This window comes from Thunnus albacares, chromosome 11 (assembly GCF_914725855.1).
Source record: "Thunnus albacares chromosome 11, fThuAlb1.1, whole genome shotgun sequence".
Lineage (NCBI taxonomy): Eukaryota > Metazoa > Chordata > Actinopteri > Scombriformes > Scombridae > Thunnus > Thunnus albacares.
Genome location: NC_058116.1, coordinates 431,826 through 448,198, shown reverse-complemented (window position 1 = coordinate 448,198; position 16,373 = coordinate 431,826). Strand labels below are relative to the sequence as shown.

The following is a 16,373-nucleotide window of genomic DNA, read 5'->3' as shown; positions in this document are numbered from 1 at the left end:
CATTTTTCGCTATAAATAATCTGTGCGACAGACTTTGAGATTGACCACTGGCAGCAGTGAAGCAGAGATCCTTCACATATTGCGAGATGTATTGCAAAAGGATTTAAGCTACCATGACCTGGTGATTTTTGGCATTTTTTTTTTGAAAATTTGAGTGCTGAATGACTAAAATCTTTTAAAACTTGCTTACAAACCCCATAGAGTTTGATCAATAAAAAATAATCCTTACAATTCCAAGAGGTTTCCAGTACCTCCAGTACAAATGAGAAGGCAGGTGGTAAGATGGACTGATTAAGGGACAAGGGGGGAGGGCAGAGCGGACGGTTGAAAGGATAAAGGCAATGAAGGTTATTGTGAGGATGTTAATCTCATTATGGTTATTGCAGACACTGGAAAGGAGTTAATAATAGTGCTGCAACCCCTCCATCTGCTACCTGTACTTACTGCTGAGTATGTGAGGCTCAGAATCTAAAAAATGTGGGTAAAACTTTTCTTTAGAAAGAATAGCTAATTTTAACTTATTTAATAACATACTGCAAAAGGTTTGTCTGTCTTTCCTGTGAATAATTTTACCCTCAGATTTTGCTCTGTGAGGTCTTTTTTCCATTTACTCACTCCTTTCTTCTGTATTTCTCTCCCAGCAATGCAAGGTGTGCAGTGAGTCAGGGAAGTCATGCGGCCCCTTGGGTCCCCCAGATGGCCCTGGGGTGGAAAGGTCTGACTTCGTGCTCTACGTCAGCGGTATCACCACTGAGCGCTGTGGACAGGAGAACATAGTGGCCTACGCTGCTTACTGCCAGCTGGAGGCAGAGCTGGACAGGTGGGGAGAACAGCACATGTAGTCTGCATGTTTCTATGCGTGTTCAGAACTCTCTCACACTGAATATTTAGCTGTTTCAGAGGTTGTTTCCTAAACTGTTATTCAGGTTTGGTGATGTATCCTAATTCATATGAATGGGATGGACATAATATTAGAAACACCTAAGTATAATTCAACAGCACCACAAAGTACAGCCTCCAAAATGACTATAAAATAAACCTTTCAAAAACTGATAAACAAATAAAAACCTTGATGAATGGGCTGTTTTATTAGACTGAAATATTGTCATCTATGTAAGTTTACCCAATAAACTGGAAAGTGAGTGTATGTGAGAAAATTGTTGACAGACTAACCAGTATTGTTTTATTCTATCTGAGATGAGTAATAAATAAATTATATTCCTCAACAAATGTATCTTTGTTGTTGTTACTCTTCAGCAAAGGACATGAGAGACAGTAATAAAGTTAAATGGTGAAAAGTAAAACCAGATATGAGATGGAAGAGTAAATAGAATAAATAAGATTATATAATATCATCCAGGAGATCTAAAATCATACGAGTTAAAAGCCAGTTTAAAAGGTGTGTTTTACTGTTTAAAAGAAAATACAGAGGTAGTTGTTCGAATTGTGAATGGTTACACTTTTCATACTTTAGGAGCTATAACAATAGCAAATAGCAAATTCACAGCCACCACTGATGGCAAATCTTGACTTAAAAAGCGAGATGAGTTTCTTGTTCCGAGCTCGGTGTGTGCTCTCGTACGTACAGGCATTGCAGGTCAGAAATACAGCTTGGAACAAATCTATTTAATACCTGTAATCTGAAAGCAATGGGAAGCCAAAGAAGGTATAATTGATGAAATTTGGGGAATGTGCTCCCTTGCTGGCAACTCCTGTGCCACCTCTGTGTCTGTTTGTTTTTATGTTTTGAATGTTTTTTAATGCCTCTTGATTCTCAATTGTCAGTGTGATCAAACTTTGATGACGCAATTATGGCTGCCTTCTGTGGCTTAGGGTATTAATTGCCTGGAGAGCTGCTCAAACACCACTAGTCGGGAGCAAACCAGGCCCACCTTTCATCAGCTATAGTCAGCAGGAGCTTGGGACTGGCAGAAAAACAGGGTGGCAGTGTTTGCCTTTACATTAATGATCTGTGGTGTTATTCTGGTCATGTAATGGTGAAGGAGAGAGTTTCTGACTTGAACATTTAGCTGCTTGCGGTAAGTTGCCGACCTTACTATTTGCCCAGGGAGTTCTCTCATGTGATTGTTCAAGTGGTTTACTTTCCTCCATTGGGTAATGGGAAGCCAGCCACAGAGACAATATCAAGTCATCCATGACCTGCAACGCTCCTCTCCGGACGTGTTGGTTATTATTAATGGGGATTTTAATCACTGCTCTCTCTCTCCTCAACCATACCCTCGTTTAAGCAAATGGTGTCATGTCCTACAAGGGGTAATAAAACTATTGATTTGTTTTATACGAACATTAAGGAGAGTTTTGTTGTTAAGTTGCTTCCCCCTCTTGAACAATCGGATCATAATTTGATATCTTTTACATCCAGATATTCTCTCATTGTTCGGAAGCAGCCGTTTACATCCAAGACTGTGCATGTGTGGTCAGAGGACACTTGTGAAGTGTTAACAGGGTGCTTTGATTGCACTTTTTGGACTGTGTTTTTAGATGATGACAATGATCTGGACAGCGTCTCTGACAAAGTCACCTGTTATATTACTGTAATTACTGTGTTGAGTCTGTCAAGCCCTGTAAACAAATAAAATCTTTCCTAATAATAAACCTCAACAAGGGAGGTTAAAGCTGTTATGAATGGGAAGAAAACTGCATTCTTTAGTGGTGACAAAGATAACATTAAAATTGCTCAAAAGGAGCCGAAAGCAGTTATCAAACAAGGTAGACATAAATATAAGGAAGGGGTTGAAGGACAGATGTCCAATAGTAATACAAGGGGCCTTTGGAATGGCATGAAATCAATTACTGGCTATGGGACCAGTAATCCCAGTTTCCTTGGTTCTGGGATAAATGTAAATGAGGCAAACTACTTTGCAAGGGGGGGGGGGGGGGCTGTCTAATCTAATCTTCTCAGTTTTCTTAGTTCCAGTCAAAAGCAAAGCAGCTACATTTTCAACCATTTGATTTTTTTAGTGCTTTCTTACTGAGTGTAGAATATACTGTAGAGAGTAACAATAATCCAGATGGGATGAAATAGAGGCATGAATAATTTTCTCCAGGTGTGCGGCAGACAGAAATGATTTGATTTTAGAAATACTTCAATTGATTAAAAAACGAGACAGTATAACCCCCGGTGCTTGATGTTCTAAGTTCAGATTTGAACCAAAAATTATTCCCAAATTCCTAGCAGAGGGCTTGGTATTGGCTGGCAAATATAATTATCAGAATCTTATCATCATTCAGCTTGAGACAGTTACAAGACATCAAACACATTTCCTCAAAGCAGGCCTTATGAGCAGCCCAGCTACAAGAATAAGTAGAGTTGACAGGAGGGAAGATATAACTTTGTATCATCTGCATAAAAATTAACATGATATATTATGTCTACTAATTATACGACCAGTCTTCTCCCTAATTATATGAGTTATCATGGTACTCTTGTTATTGTGGGCACCGTATCTTCACTTACCCTGTGATTTTGTGTGTGTGTGTGTGTGTATGTGTGTGTGTGTGTGTGTGTGTCCTTTAGACCTATAGCAGGCTATGCCAACCTGTGTCCTGCCATGATTTCCTCTCAGCCTCAGGAGTTCGAAGGGATGCTCTCCACTGTCAAACATGAGATCATCCATGCTCTGGTCAGTACAACAACATGTTTCTTTCAATCCTCTGTCAAATTGTGCTTTTCTTGTAGTAAAGAAACCTGAACAAACTGAGTGGCTGAAACCATCAATAAATAGAGCTGGATTGGAACCTAAGCTTAACCCTCACTAGGTTTAAAGGATAGGTTTGCAGTTTTTCAAACAACAGTCAGGTGTCCATATGAAGAGTGACAGGGGTTCTCCTCTCTGTAGTCATTCCTCCTGTTCATACTGGCTATTAAAAGATCCCCCTCAAATGTGCTTTCAATGTAAGTGATGGGGGCCAAAATCCACAGTATGTCCACACAGACATTTAGTGCAAAAATGCATTTAAAAGTTGATGTGAAGCTTACATCAGGCTTCAGCATGCTGAGTTAGTCATATCAAGTGGATATCTGCCACATTTACAGTTTTTTTTTTTTTTTTTTTTTAGCATCAAATCCCTCTTTGTGTTTCCTCAGACAGTGTTTCCCTTGAGCTGCAGTGGAAGTATTGTAACAAAAAAAGGAATTTGGCACTTAAAAGACAAACCTTGAAAGATATCTACTTGATTTGACTCATTTGGACGGCTGAAGCTTCATATTAGTTGAGATAAACTTTTAAATACATTTTTGCACAGAAGGAGGACTGTGGATTTTGTCCCATTGTAAGTGCATTATGAAGGGATCTTCTAATGGCCAGTATGAACAGGAAGAAAGATTATAGCAAGAAAAATCTGTTTCAATGCTCATTTCGGCTCCTGACAGTTGGTTTAGGACAGACTTGAAGAATTGGAAACACATTCTTTAAGGGGTGTACTGGTTTTTCACTTTGTTGACAGTTCATGCTTTGCAAATTCACAAAAGTTTTGACTATGTATTAGCTTAAAGGTTATTCTATCTAACTTACTTACTTACTCATTCTAACTTGCACTTACTTCTAAAGACCTGGGGTCTCATTTATAACTGTTAAGTATGCACAAAACAGGGCTTAAAGAGGCTTACACCATTTCCCACGCAAAAGTTGTGATTTACAAAAACAAACTTGAGGGGAGAATGTGCGCACCCGTATGTAAACTCTGACCCATGCATATGGACATTTTGGAGACAGGGGAAACTGGCAACACAGATGGTGAGGTGGTGAATTGAAGCCAGATTGTATAATAATCCTCACACATTTAATTTCACTTCATATCACACGATAATTATAGATCCACTTTATAATAAATATTCAAGCCAACAGTGTTATTTGTGCTTGTGCCAGTCAGCTATAACTATTCCATTAGCACCTTTCAATTTTTAAAGATATAATCCAACATAAATTTCAAATCAAAGTCCGTTCAACATTTCATCAGTGCTCTCATCCTGAGCGCAGAGGAGAGGGCCGGGCTGTATGGTGCTCACACTCGTTGTCAGCTGTGGAGCAGCACAGCGCTGCTGAAATACCAGGATGATGTTCCAGTTTGGCGAATGGCGGAGTAGGCAGCAAGCCGAGAGAGCTCTGTCTCCACTCGTCATTTATTTGACATTTGTTACACTATCCGCCCACTAAAACTGGAGAGCTGGCCTGGCACTTTGGGAGATGATGGATCTCCATTTCTCATGCTTCTGCGTTGAAAAGCCGCATCACCAGCATACGTAGTTACTGACACCTATGTTGTTACCACAGCAACCCATACAGATAGGTCGGTGATGTCTGGACACACCAATCCAATCTGATCACTTGCAAATAACAGTACGGACATTGTCTTAAAGATCTGATTTGAGAAACTTTTTTTTTTTTTTTTCAATTCAATTCAATTTTATTTATATAGCGCCAAATCACAACAAAATTCATCTCAGGGCACTTTTCACATAGAGCAGGTCTAGACTGTACTAATTTACAGAGACCCTACAATTCCCCCATGAGCAAGCACTTGGTGATAATAATAACAATAACAATAGTAATAGAGATGTGACTAGCAACAACAAACAGCAGCAATAGCCGGAGAAGGACACCAACAGGACTGCAAAGTTTCGGGCTGGATGCTGGGGATTCCTGCGAGATGAGAAAGCACAAAAAACTCAGGGGAAGAAGCAAAGTTAGTAACATGCATTAATGGCAAATGAATGCATACAGATGGAGAGTAGGAGGAGGAGAGAGGAGCTGCAGTCTGAACAAAGTCTAAATGTATTCACTCAGGTGTGATCTGTGTGTTATTTCTCCTGTGTCCACCAGGGGTTTTCAGCAGGTCTGTTTGCCTTCTACCATGACGATGAGGGCAAACCTCTGACTCCTCGCTTTGCCAGTGGCCTGCCTGCCTTCAACGAGAGGTGAATACAGTTTGTGTTGTTTGGAAACGGCATTCACTTTACATGTCCATCAACCCAGCCAGTTGTGATGCTTTATACTAAAGGAAACCAAAAAGACTGGAGAGGAAACAAACATCTAGCTTCCTCTCTATAGAGTGTTAGTTCAGAGTCATTTTAAGTTTCATCTATGAGGTTTTAACTCATCATGTCTCCTGAAGAGAAGAAGGTAAAAGGTGTTTCACATGAGCTAATCAGCTACCTAGGTGTGGTCACACAACCTATATGAAAACCAGAACTCAAACACAGACAGTGCATGTAAGTGTATACATACTGTCAAGAGGCCAGAAAAACATATCGATGGGCCTCCAAAGAGGAGAAGGCCAGACAACAACCCTGTTAGGTCAAGATATTGGGCCAGAGGCTGAGAGAAAGAAGGGAAAAACAATTTCCGCAATGCCCATTCTACATCGAAAGATCCAGCAGAAGAAATAGAAGAATGGGTGAAGAAACTGGAGAGAGTCAGATCTGGTCATCGACTACCTGACCTGCCAGTCACGCCATCTGTAGCTCCACCTGGCAACCTTTATGTTTGCAAGTCATCCCTGGAAGGATGTTCTTATAGGGACAGCAAAAGTAATATAAAACCAAAGATGTTAGAGAAGTAAGAGTCAATTGGTCGATTGCTGGAGGAGACTGCATCACTTTGATGGAACCAATACAACTTGAAAAGTGAAGAAGTTGTGAGAAATTTCAAGTGAAAAAATTCATCTTGAGGAACACAGACTGAGCTGAGCAGTTGAAAGACACTTCACTGCTGCCCAGCAGGGCTGCTGAATCCATCGCAAGGCCTCTGAGGACATGAAGACTTTTCAGACATGGGACTGGAACACCTGTGGCTGTTTTTCAGCAATGGAACCAGTTTTTGAGATTTTTGGGCTGTTCCTGTTATCAGCTTTATTCTTCAAAACCTCAGGAGGTTTTGAGTAGAACCATTGTAGGAAAGATATGAGCTAGTAGAGTAGAGAAAGAGCCTTACCAACCTTACATACAGCCCCCCCCCCCCCCCCCCACACACACACACACAAGTGCATACACGCACACATACACACAAAATGAAGAGAAATGTTAAAAAGAATTCCTCATTGAGACATTGTGGATGTAGTGTTCTCATATAGAAAATCTATTTGCACTCTGATGTAAGTGGTGATATCACCACTTTTTGATGTGTTTCAAGGTATGTAACATACTGAGGGCACATGGGCATGAGTGAATATAACAGACACTGCCTGATGCTGTAGGTTTTACCTGTAGTGTGACTTGTGAATATACTTGTTTTCTTGGAATTCTCACATGCCATTAATTGCGACAAGGAAAGAAGCTGCCTCCTCCATCCCAGCTTCTCTGGGTGGGAGCAGAGGGGCTAGAGGACTCTGCAGAAACAAACTTGTGAGAAGGAAGGTTAAAGCTGCATGTGTCTAAATGAAATTTCTTTATCAGTGCATGTGTATGTTCAGAAGGAAGTTTGCAGTTTGTACGGTGTGTTGTCCAACCACATCGGAAATCCAGTCAGTCTCTACTGACACTTATTTATGCACATAAAAAGGGACAGAACAATAGTTGTGTGAGTGAAAAAAAAGAGTTAGATGGAGAAGTCCAAACCCTCCACATAGCTGAACTACTGTGCCATCTTCCACCTCTCATATAAACTCGTGTGTGTGTGTGTGTGTGTGTGTGTGTGTGTGTGTGTGTGTGTGTGTGTGTGTGTGTGTGTGTGCGCGCGCACAGCCTGGGTCTGTACCAGTGGAGTGAGGCGGTGATCAGGAGTGTCAGCAGGTTGTGGGACATCAGAGGAGGAGTGATGGTCCGCCACCAAGTGCATGTCCTCGTCACCCCTCGTGTCGTGGTAAGAAGCTGTCTGTCTCCCAGTCAGTTCAGAGGTGGATCCCTGGAAACCTGCATTTTTAGACTGAATACACATGAGTCAGCGGTCCCATTCCAAAGGTTGGACTACAGGCAACAGAAGGCTCATTTCTCAGCTGCAGTACATTTGGAGAAGCCTTTGAATTGGAGCTTAATTGGCCCATGTATGCTGTGCCCATCAGTAATGTAATGGAGCACTTAGGTTTCTAAAGAAAAATGACTTCACCTGGACTAAAATCATAATGGGATGAAAAGATTTCACTCAAACATGACAGAGGAATAAGTTCAGAAGGAGAGGATGGAGACTGTTGCCTGCAGTACCTGTAGTTTCGGTATTATTACACTCACTGTCAGTCATTGACAGAGCTGTACAGTATGTTCTTCTGTGTGCCTCCAGGAGGAGGCAAGGAGACATTTTAACTGCCCTATCTTGGAGGGAATGGAGCTGGAGAACCAGGGAGGGACGGGAACTGAACTCAACCACTGGGAGAAGAGACTGCTGGAGGTAACCACACTTTCTCTGTGTGACTTTGGGGGAAGTGAACAATTAGAGTTTCTCCTTCATGTTAAATTTTCTTCTTCATTTGCCTTTCCTTTCCTTTCCTCAGAACGAGGCGATGACAGGCTCCCACACCCAGAACCGTGTGTTTTCTCGTCTGACGCTGGCAATCATGGAAGACAGCGGCTGGTACCGAGCTAACTACAGCCTGGCCCAGAGGCTGGACTGGGGCCGTGGCCTCGGCTGTGACTTTGTCATGAAGAGCTGCAAGTTCTGGATGGACAGACAGAGGCAGAGGTCACAATAACACTCTTTGTGTGAAACTTCTCTTCAGATGAGGTGTTTCTTGCAGTTTGTAGTTCCTGTGATCCCAAAGAATGTCTACACTTAGAATTTTAAAGCTAGCAGCACCAGTCTTTTGGAGGTGTTGCTGGTGGCTCATGTAGCTATGACTGGAGCTCTGCAGCTCAAGAAATAGAAATATGTGTGGTTTCAATGTCACAGCTCAGATTATGAGCATGCTTCCTGGAGACCAGATTTATCCATTTTGATAAGCTTGTTTCATTAACCAGCAGTTAAGACTCACTGTTTTCATCAAAGACCCCTTTACAGTAGATTAGTTGAAAGAGATTTACATGCAGATTTTATGTTCCCTCTCAAGAAAGGCAAGACATCTTGTTGCAGTTACACACAGTAAACAGTGTCCTCTGGTATTGAGGACCGCTCAGAATGCACATGCAAGAGATTACGTCTTCTGAGTTTTAGCTACATTTCTGCACTATTTATTTACCTTTTTATATCCGATTTTCTTTTTCCATTTATTCTTCAAGATAAGAACATCGAATTCTTTAATTTGAAAATCTGAAAATACCAGTACAGAAGTTTCAGAAGTGTTTTGTGGTGCATTTGTTGTTGCAGACGGCACGCTGTGACGCCGTACTGCAACACAGTGCGAGCCTCTCCTCTTCAGCTGACATGCAGACAGGACCAGCTGGCTGTGGCTGTCTGTAACCTGCAGAAATACCCACAGGAGCTGCCGCTCAAGTACCAGGTACACGCACGCACACACACACACGCACGCACACACACACACACACACACACACATACACACACACACACACACATACACATACACATACACATACACATACATAAGCCCCTTTCACACATGCAGTCTATCCCTGAAATGTTCAAGAACATTTCCTGCATGGGGTCATGTGTGAATGGGAGCAGGGATAGATATTCATGGAAATCTGTACTGCCAATTTCCCACCTCAAGACCTAGTAACATTTCAGGGAAAATGCCAGTATGGCTTTGTTGTGAATGAAAGCAGTAATGTTGCAGGGACAAGAAAAAGGGTTATTTCCGTCTGATGAAGGACACTTTCAAGTGGAACGAGCGAACCAATCACAAGACTTGATGTGGGGATGATGAACTGTGAGTTGGGTGATGTTGGTTTTGGCTTGTTTGTTTTCAACATGGCGGACGCGTCACAAACTTTCTCATATTACCGCGAAACAGTACACAAAAATATGTTTCTGAAAACATTTTAGGCGAGAAAAAGGCAATGCAATTGCCAGAATCTTGATTCATATTTGAGCAGGACTGCCTAGTTTGAAAGTTTGATCTGAGTTTCGTGAGTTTTGCCCTCTTCTTCTGTTGAGTTTTATGGCGGTTGGCATTCCTTAAGTGTTGCATTACCGCCATCTACTGGACTGTCCCTTGCTCCATCTATTCCAGCGTTGCAATGGCATGTGTGAAAAGGCACAACACAGAAATGTTCCTGAATGTAGGTACATGTGTGAACAGTGAAAATCACTAGCAGTACATGAAAGGTTACCGCAGTAACTTACCGGGAAATATGAAAGAGGTTATACACTCACAGGCATAGGCTCCCATTCTGTGGGTGCACAAGAGTCTGGGCATGCACGAGCACATATGAGCCCTGGTGAGGAAATCATATGTGAGGTGACCATATCAGGAGAAAAGCCAAAGCAGAGTTTCCTATCATATTCTGTGATGTGTTCCATAGTTGTGTTGAACTTGTGTTATTTATTTATTGGGACCATGTACAGTGTTAAACATAAATGTTACCGTGTAATGTACTGCACCAGAGTTAGCTTTTAACTAATTTTCATCTGCAGTCCCTTAAGCAGCTCACAATTAAAACATATAACAGAACAATAACAAACAGCACAAAGCAAAAAACACACAGGACACATAATACAAAATACAAAGCTACACACAATAGCACATCACATACACCCACAATGTCAACTAGAAATTAAAAATGTAAACTTGTCAAATTAAAAACAAGACTATCTGTGCTAATGAGAAGATCATAGATGATATTTAGATTCAGTGGTTACAGAGCTGAGTAGCTTTTAGCAGACTTTTTAATTTGGTTTTGAAAGTACTGATGGAACTGCAGCTCTCCATGTGGTCAGGTAGGGCATTCCACTGAGTTGTAGCTTTTACAGAGAATGCCGACTGCCCAAATGCAGTGCAACGAAATGGTATGGTACAGTCTCCTACAGAGGATATTCTGGAATATCCGATAGAACTTACTGAGCGAGTGTACACAAAGTCACATAGTGGAGGAGGGGCCAAATCATTAAAATTTTATAAACAAGGCATAAATTTGAAAATAATCTAAAATTCTCAAAGCTCAGTAAATTTTATTTCTCTAGTATCCTACAGTGATGGAAATGCATTGTCTTTTTGTCCAGAGTTTTTAGAGTTTGTTTGTATAAGGACTCAAGAGGTTTTATGGCTGTTTCTCCAGCCTGCCCCCAACATGTGATGCAATAAGACATATGGGAAAGAATCATAGCATGCATAAATATCTTGGCTGCATCCAAAGAGAGACAGTTTCTAATATGTCTAAAATTTACTTAGTTGTACTTTATGGTTTTAATTGTTTTTTTACATGTTTCTTAAAGTTCAAATTTGGACCCACTGTCACACCAAGATATTTAAAATAAGTGACTATGTCAATCCTCTCACCTTTCATGAGAATATCAGGGTTAGGAGGTTGTACCATGGTTTTAGACAAAAACATACCTTTTGTATTGTTAAATTTAGACTCAGACATGATTGATGAAGCTAATGTGTGATGCTTTCCAACGCAATTGTTAGCTTAGCAGCTGCAAACTCTGCAGCTGTTTTTGCATGTGTGGTGTGTATACAACGATGTCATCTGCATACATTTGCAGTTCTAAATCATTACACTGTTGAGGGAGATCATTAATATATAGGCTAAATAATAGAGGACCTAATCCTGACCCTTGTGGAACACCCATTGTGCACTTCATGTAACTGGACAGTGTGTCACAAACTTTAACACATTGTATCCTATTAGATAAATATGAAGACATTCATGCCAGTGGTCTAGATGAGAAGTTAGATTCTCTTGTTGTGGCAGGAAGGTTTGGACAGGATTCAGAGGGCCTCTCCAACATGATCAAAACACTCAAAATGTAACAACAGCAGCACTTGATCATGAGTGGTGACTTTGTGCTTGTTTATTCTGATTATTTAAAATGTGTCCTGTGGAGAGACAAACCTAAACTGATTGTGTTTATTCTTTAGGTCTAACAAATGTGTTCCATTCCCTTTCCTTCCTTATAAAACCAAAGCCATTTTTTAAAAAGTATTTTAAAGTTGCATTGTTTACACCCATGTTCACTAGCTTGCAGTCTTCTTCTTCTCTGCCTTTTTTGGTGCATTGCAGCATTTCTTGGTGCATTATTCACAGAATAGCATGTAGTGACAGGCAGGATTGTGTATCATGTCACACGTGTGCATGTGTATCCTCGTGCACATGCATGAGACAAACAAAACAGGGACCCACTCACTAAAAAACTACTCTATAGCGCTACAAGTGCTCAGAAATTCCACAGGTACCTTTTAAGTACATTTCTTTATACTTTCTCATAGTTTAGTCTCATAGCAGTGATTTACTGCAGTGCTCTGCTTCTGTATTTTGTGTGTGTATGTGGGGCAGCTCTGTTGGAAATATAAATTCAGTGCCCCTGCACACAGATGATTATTTTAATTATCAACTAATCTGCTGATTAGCCTTGAAACTGTCAGAAGATAGTAAAAATGCCCAGAACAATTTTCTAGAGCCCCAGGTGTATTCAAATTCCTCCTTTTGTCCAAGTAATCAAGTAATGTAAGGACAGTCCAAACCACAAAGATACTCAATTTACAGTAACATAAAACAAAGACAAGCAGAACCTTCTCACATTTGAGAGGATGGGACAAGTGAATGTTTGACATTTTTGTTACAGAACATGCCTGAAATAATTACTTGATTATCAAAATAGTTGCTGATTAATTTTATGATCAACTAATCGATTAATAGATCAATTGTTTAAGCTGTATTCTAAACTACGTTGTAACTCCAGCCTTCTCTAGTATTAACTAAATGTACTGTATGTGCTATAGTATTGTACATCAAACTATGTGTTGATGTACAATCAACATCCTGTTCTTGATGTTCAAGAACAGGCTCTCTCCCAATCAGTTCTGGAGGCTGCTCAGGATGGGTGGGTGGGTTCTTCTCCAGGGTCTGGAGGCAGCTAAGGAAGGGAATACCCCAGCCCCACACAGAAATAAGCAAAATCCAAACTCAACTCGGAAGAAAAAGGGGGATTAAAGGGAAGGGGGAGAGGAAAAAAACAAAACAAAAATAAAAAAAAGCAAAGTCAAACCATTAAACACATAAAGAAAATATTACGAATTGGCTGTACCTGGGATATATCACTTTCCCTATTTACTCCCCCCTCTCGATTTTCCCCCTTTCTTTTTTTGCTTTTTTCTCTCCTTTCTTTTCCCCTCTCTTCCCTTTCCCTCCCCCCGCTCACTTTCTCACTCCTTCCTTGCATCACCTCTATCACCTCTGGGGGTGGCAGGCTGGGGCGCTGTGGCCGGTGTGGTGCGGCTTGGCCCTACCTAGACAAATCAACTTAATTATTCTTTTTTAATACCACATTTTTCCATTCCTCTCCCTTCTTATTTATTTATTTTTATTTATTTACTTGTTATGTCTTGTATCACCTGTTCTGTCTCGTCTCACTAAATAAAAAAAAAAAAACAAAACAAAACAAAAAAATCTAAATGTGCTTTGAAGTATTCATACATACTTATACTATATTAGTTATAATAAGATATACTGTGGTCTGTCAGTATACTCTATACAATTGTGTGTGTGTCAGTATTTTGAGCGGATCCCGGACGTTCCTGCTGATCAGCTGTCATTCTTCGGGGGTGCTGTGGAGATCGCTGACTACTGTCCCTTCAGCCAGGAGTTCAGCTGGCATCTAAGTGGAGAGTATCAGAGAAACTCCTACTGCAGAGTATCTGAGAATCAGCCAGGTAACACTGACACTTCTGTTAGCATCACTGCTATTATCACCACTATCCTTAAGATGCCAGCATGCTCTAACGAATTATTTCATACTACACAGATTTTCAGTTTCTGAAAGTTTCAAAAATTGTGGGACGCAGCCCCTCAATACTGTTGTCAGAAAGTTGTGTGTGTGTGTGTGGGGGGGGGGGGGGGGGGGGGGGGGGGGGGGGGGGGGGGTGTGTTTCTGATGCTGTTCGACCATTTGAGTAACACTTGTGTTGAAACATACTGACACCTTGACTGTCAAAATCATCAGTATAACTCCGTAGAGGATTTTGGAGGAATTTTGCAGTTAAATCTGCTCTGAACTACTGCTTATACTAGAATGTTGTTACCACTGCCATCTGTATGAATAGTGTGAATGTCTCTGTGTGTGTATTCAGACTGGTGGAGGAATTATGGGGCAGAGCATTATGGACCAGACTCTGTGTGTCTGTATCAGAAGTCAGCCTTTGTTATGGAGCAGTGTACCAGGAAGATGACTTTCCCTGACTGGGGCTCTGGATGCTACAAGGTATGTCAGTAAAATTCTCAACAGTTTTACCTAGATCACCATGTACTGACTGGTAGACCTAGTCACCTCTGTGTTTAAAATAGGGAAATTTTGCATTAAGATCAGTTCATTTGGAATTCAGCCTCATGGCAGAAATGTGTGCAGTTGAGCAAACTGTCTTGACAGTGCTGACTTCTGAGAAACAGAGAGCCAGAGAGTCCAAAATGGAGGAAGCCATTACTTGACCTCCTCTGTTAGACTGTACAAAGTGTGCTGTACAAAAGAGACTCAAATAGAAAATGAGGGAGAGAGAGCTGCATCCAAGATCCCCCACTGGACTTGACATGAGGACATTGAGATCCATGGTCCTGCCTTAATCCCTAAGTTCTAGAGGTGCTGTTTGGCTGATATCTTGTTTTTACCTTTGGACAGAGCCAGGCTAGCTGTTTCCAATCTATATGCTAAGCTTAAGTTAAGTTAACCAGCTACTGGCTGTAGCTACATATTTAGTGAACAGGGAGTGGTATCAATCTTCTCATCTAACTCTCCTTCAGAAAGCAAACAAGCATTTTTCCCAAAATGTTGAAGTTTAATGTTCATTTAAATGAACAAATGAACATTAAACTGAAAGCATAGCAGGAACCGAAGGGAATCTAGTGGGGTTAGGTCGGTTTCTGGTTTTGCTGGACCCGTGTACGAGCTTAAAACGGTTTGTTTTTATGCAAACCCACTGAACTGACATTTGTCATTATGAGACGTCTAAGTATCTCACATGGCTCCAACACTGACGGGGCCAGCTGCTGCTGTCCACTCACCTGGACGCCAAAGATAAGCTGGAGGAGGTAGGCTGACCCAGGCTACCACCAATAACCTGGATAAACCCAACCGGGCTGCTTAGTTTCCAGTGGTCTGAGATCAGCTTGTGTTTTGAAAACAACACACGGATACAAAGGGATCCAACGGATGATTTTACCAGCCTGCATGGTGACTAGCAGCTAGTTAGCATCGTTAGTATAGCATGGTTGTGCCGTGTTGTGTTTAGCCACGGTGTTTCCGGCTGTTACACCGGTAACACGGCAGCTTTTTTAATTTTGTTTTTTATTGACAATCTGAAACAAACAAGGCACATGTCATATTCAAACAAGTCCTTCTGCCTCAGGTTGAACAAAATAAAAGGAAACCAACAGTAGCAAAACATAATAAGGTAGATAGAAGAAAGTAAAGAAATAACAGTGACATGGAACGAGCGAAAATGAATAAATAAATAAATAAATCAAGCATACAAACGGCAGAGTTATTTCAAATCAATTTGTCTTTCTAATAATGAAAAAAGTTTAAGGGCTTTCTTGTCATTAACTAGTTTTGGAGACTTACTCAAGAGTTTTAACTCATTCTTCCAATGGTTTACATTAGGTTTAGCTTTGAAGTATCTACATTTATGTATAAAGAACTTTCCCAATAATAACAGAATATTGAGGACAAAGTCTTGAAGACAAACTTGATTGTCTTCACTGTCAGAGGTGACAGTTCTGTCTCCTTGGACCATAGCCAGCCCTGCATATCACTCCAGAAAGACTGCACTGATTCATAATGGAAAAACAAATGTTCTTAATTTTCAATTTCCCTTTCACAAAACACAGTTATTCATATCTAAGTTAAACCTCATTCTCAGGAAATCATTTGTTGGGTAAATCTCATTTAAAATTTTGAAATTAACCTCTTTTACTTTAGGAAGGAGTGGAAATAAGATGTATCTATTTCTTATTTTCTTAACCTCTTCAGCTCCAAATTCCTCAAAAATATATTTCCTTCTGTGTTGGAATAGTATTCTTTTAATAGCAAATATCTAATAACTCTACTCTGTTACTGCATTGACTGTCACAAAAGTCTATTCCTTCAATGCAAAGCTGCCTCAGTCCCGGAGAGATCTTTGTGTACATAATGTCTTCCTTAACCATTGACCTCAGAGAGACTGGTATGGCTTTTATCATTCTGTTATAGATCTTCACAGTACAGTGGAGTTGGAATTTCTCACAAAACTCATCATGTTGTAACAGATTTCCATTATCATCCATAAAATGAGCAACAGTCCAAATCCCTTTAGACTTCCATTCCTCTTGGTATA

General features: G+C 40.6%; 1 protein-coding gene across 4 annotated transcripts in view; it reads left to right on the top strand.

The window, feature by feature from the left end:
- lmln (leishmanolysin-like (metallopeptidase M8 family)) overlaps nucleotides 1-16,373 on the top strand; it is a 40,288-nt gene that overhangs the window by 11,010 nt on the left and 12,905 nt on the right. For all 4 annotated transcript variants that reach the window (XR_006405961.1, XM_044365492.1, XM_044365494.1 and 1 more), the window contains 9 exons: nucleotides 642-820; nucleotides 3,539-3,644; nucleotides 5,844-5,938; nucleotides 7,703-7,820; nucleotides 8,235-8,342; nucleotides 8,446-8,633; nucleotides 9,255-9,387; nucleotides 13,562-13,721; nucleotides 14,139-14,269. Coding sequence is in view for 3 of the 4 variants with exons in the window: in XM_044365492.1 (XP_044221427.1) it covers nucleotides 642-820; nucleotides 3,539-3,644; nucleotides 5,844-5,938; nucleotides 7,703-7,820; nucleotides 8,235-8,342; nucleotides 8,446-8,633; nucleotides 9,255-9,387; nucleotides 13,562-13,721; nucleotides 14,139-14,269 (1,218 nt within the window). In the remaining variant the exon portion in view is untranslated. The remainder of the gene's footprint in view (nucleotides 1-641; nucleotides 821-3,538; nucleotides 3,645-5,843; nucleotides 5,939-7,702; nucleotides 7,821-8,234; nucleotides 8,343-8,445; nucleotides 8,634-9,254; nucleotides 9,388-13,561; nucleotides 13,722-14,138; nucleotides 14,270-16,373) is intronic.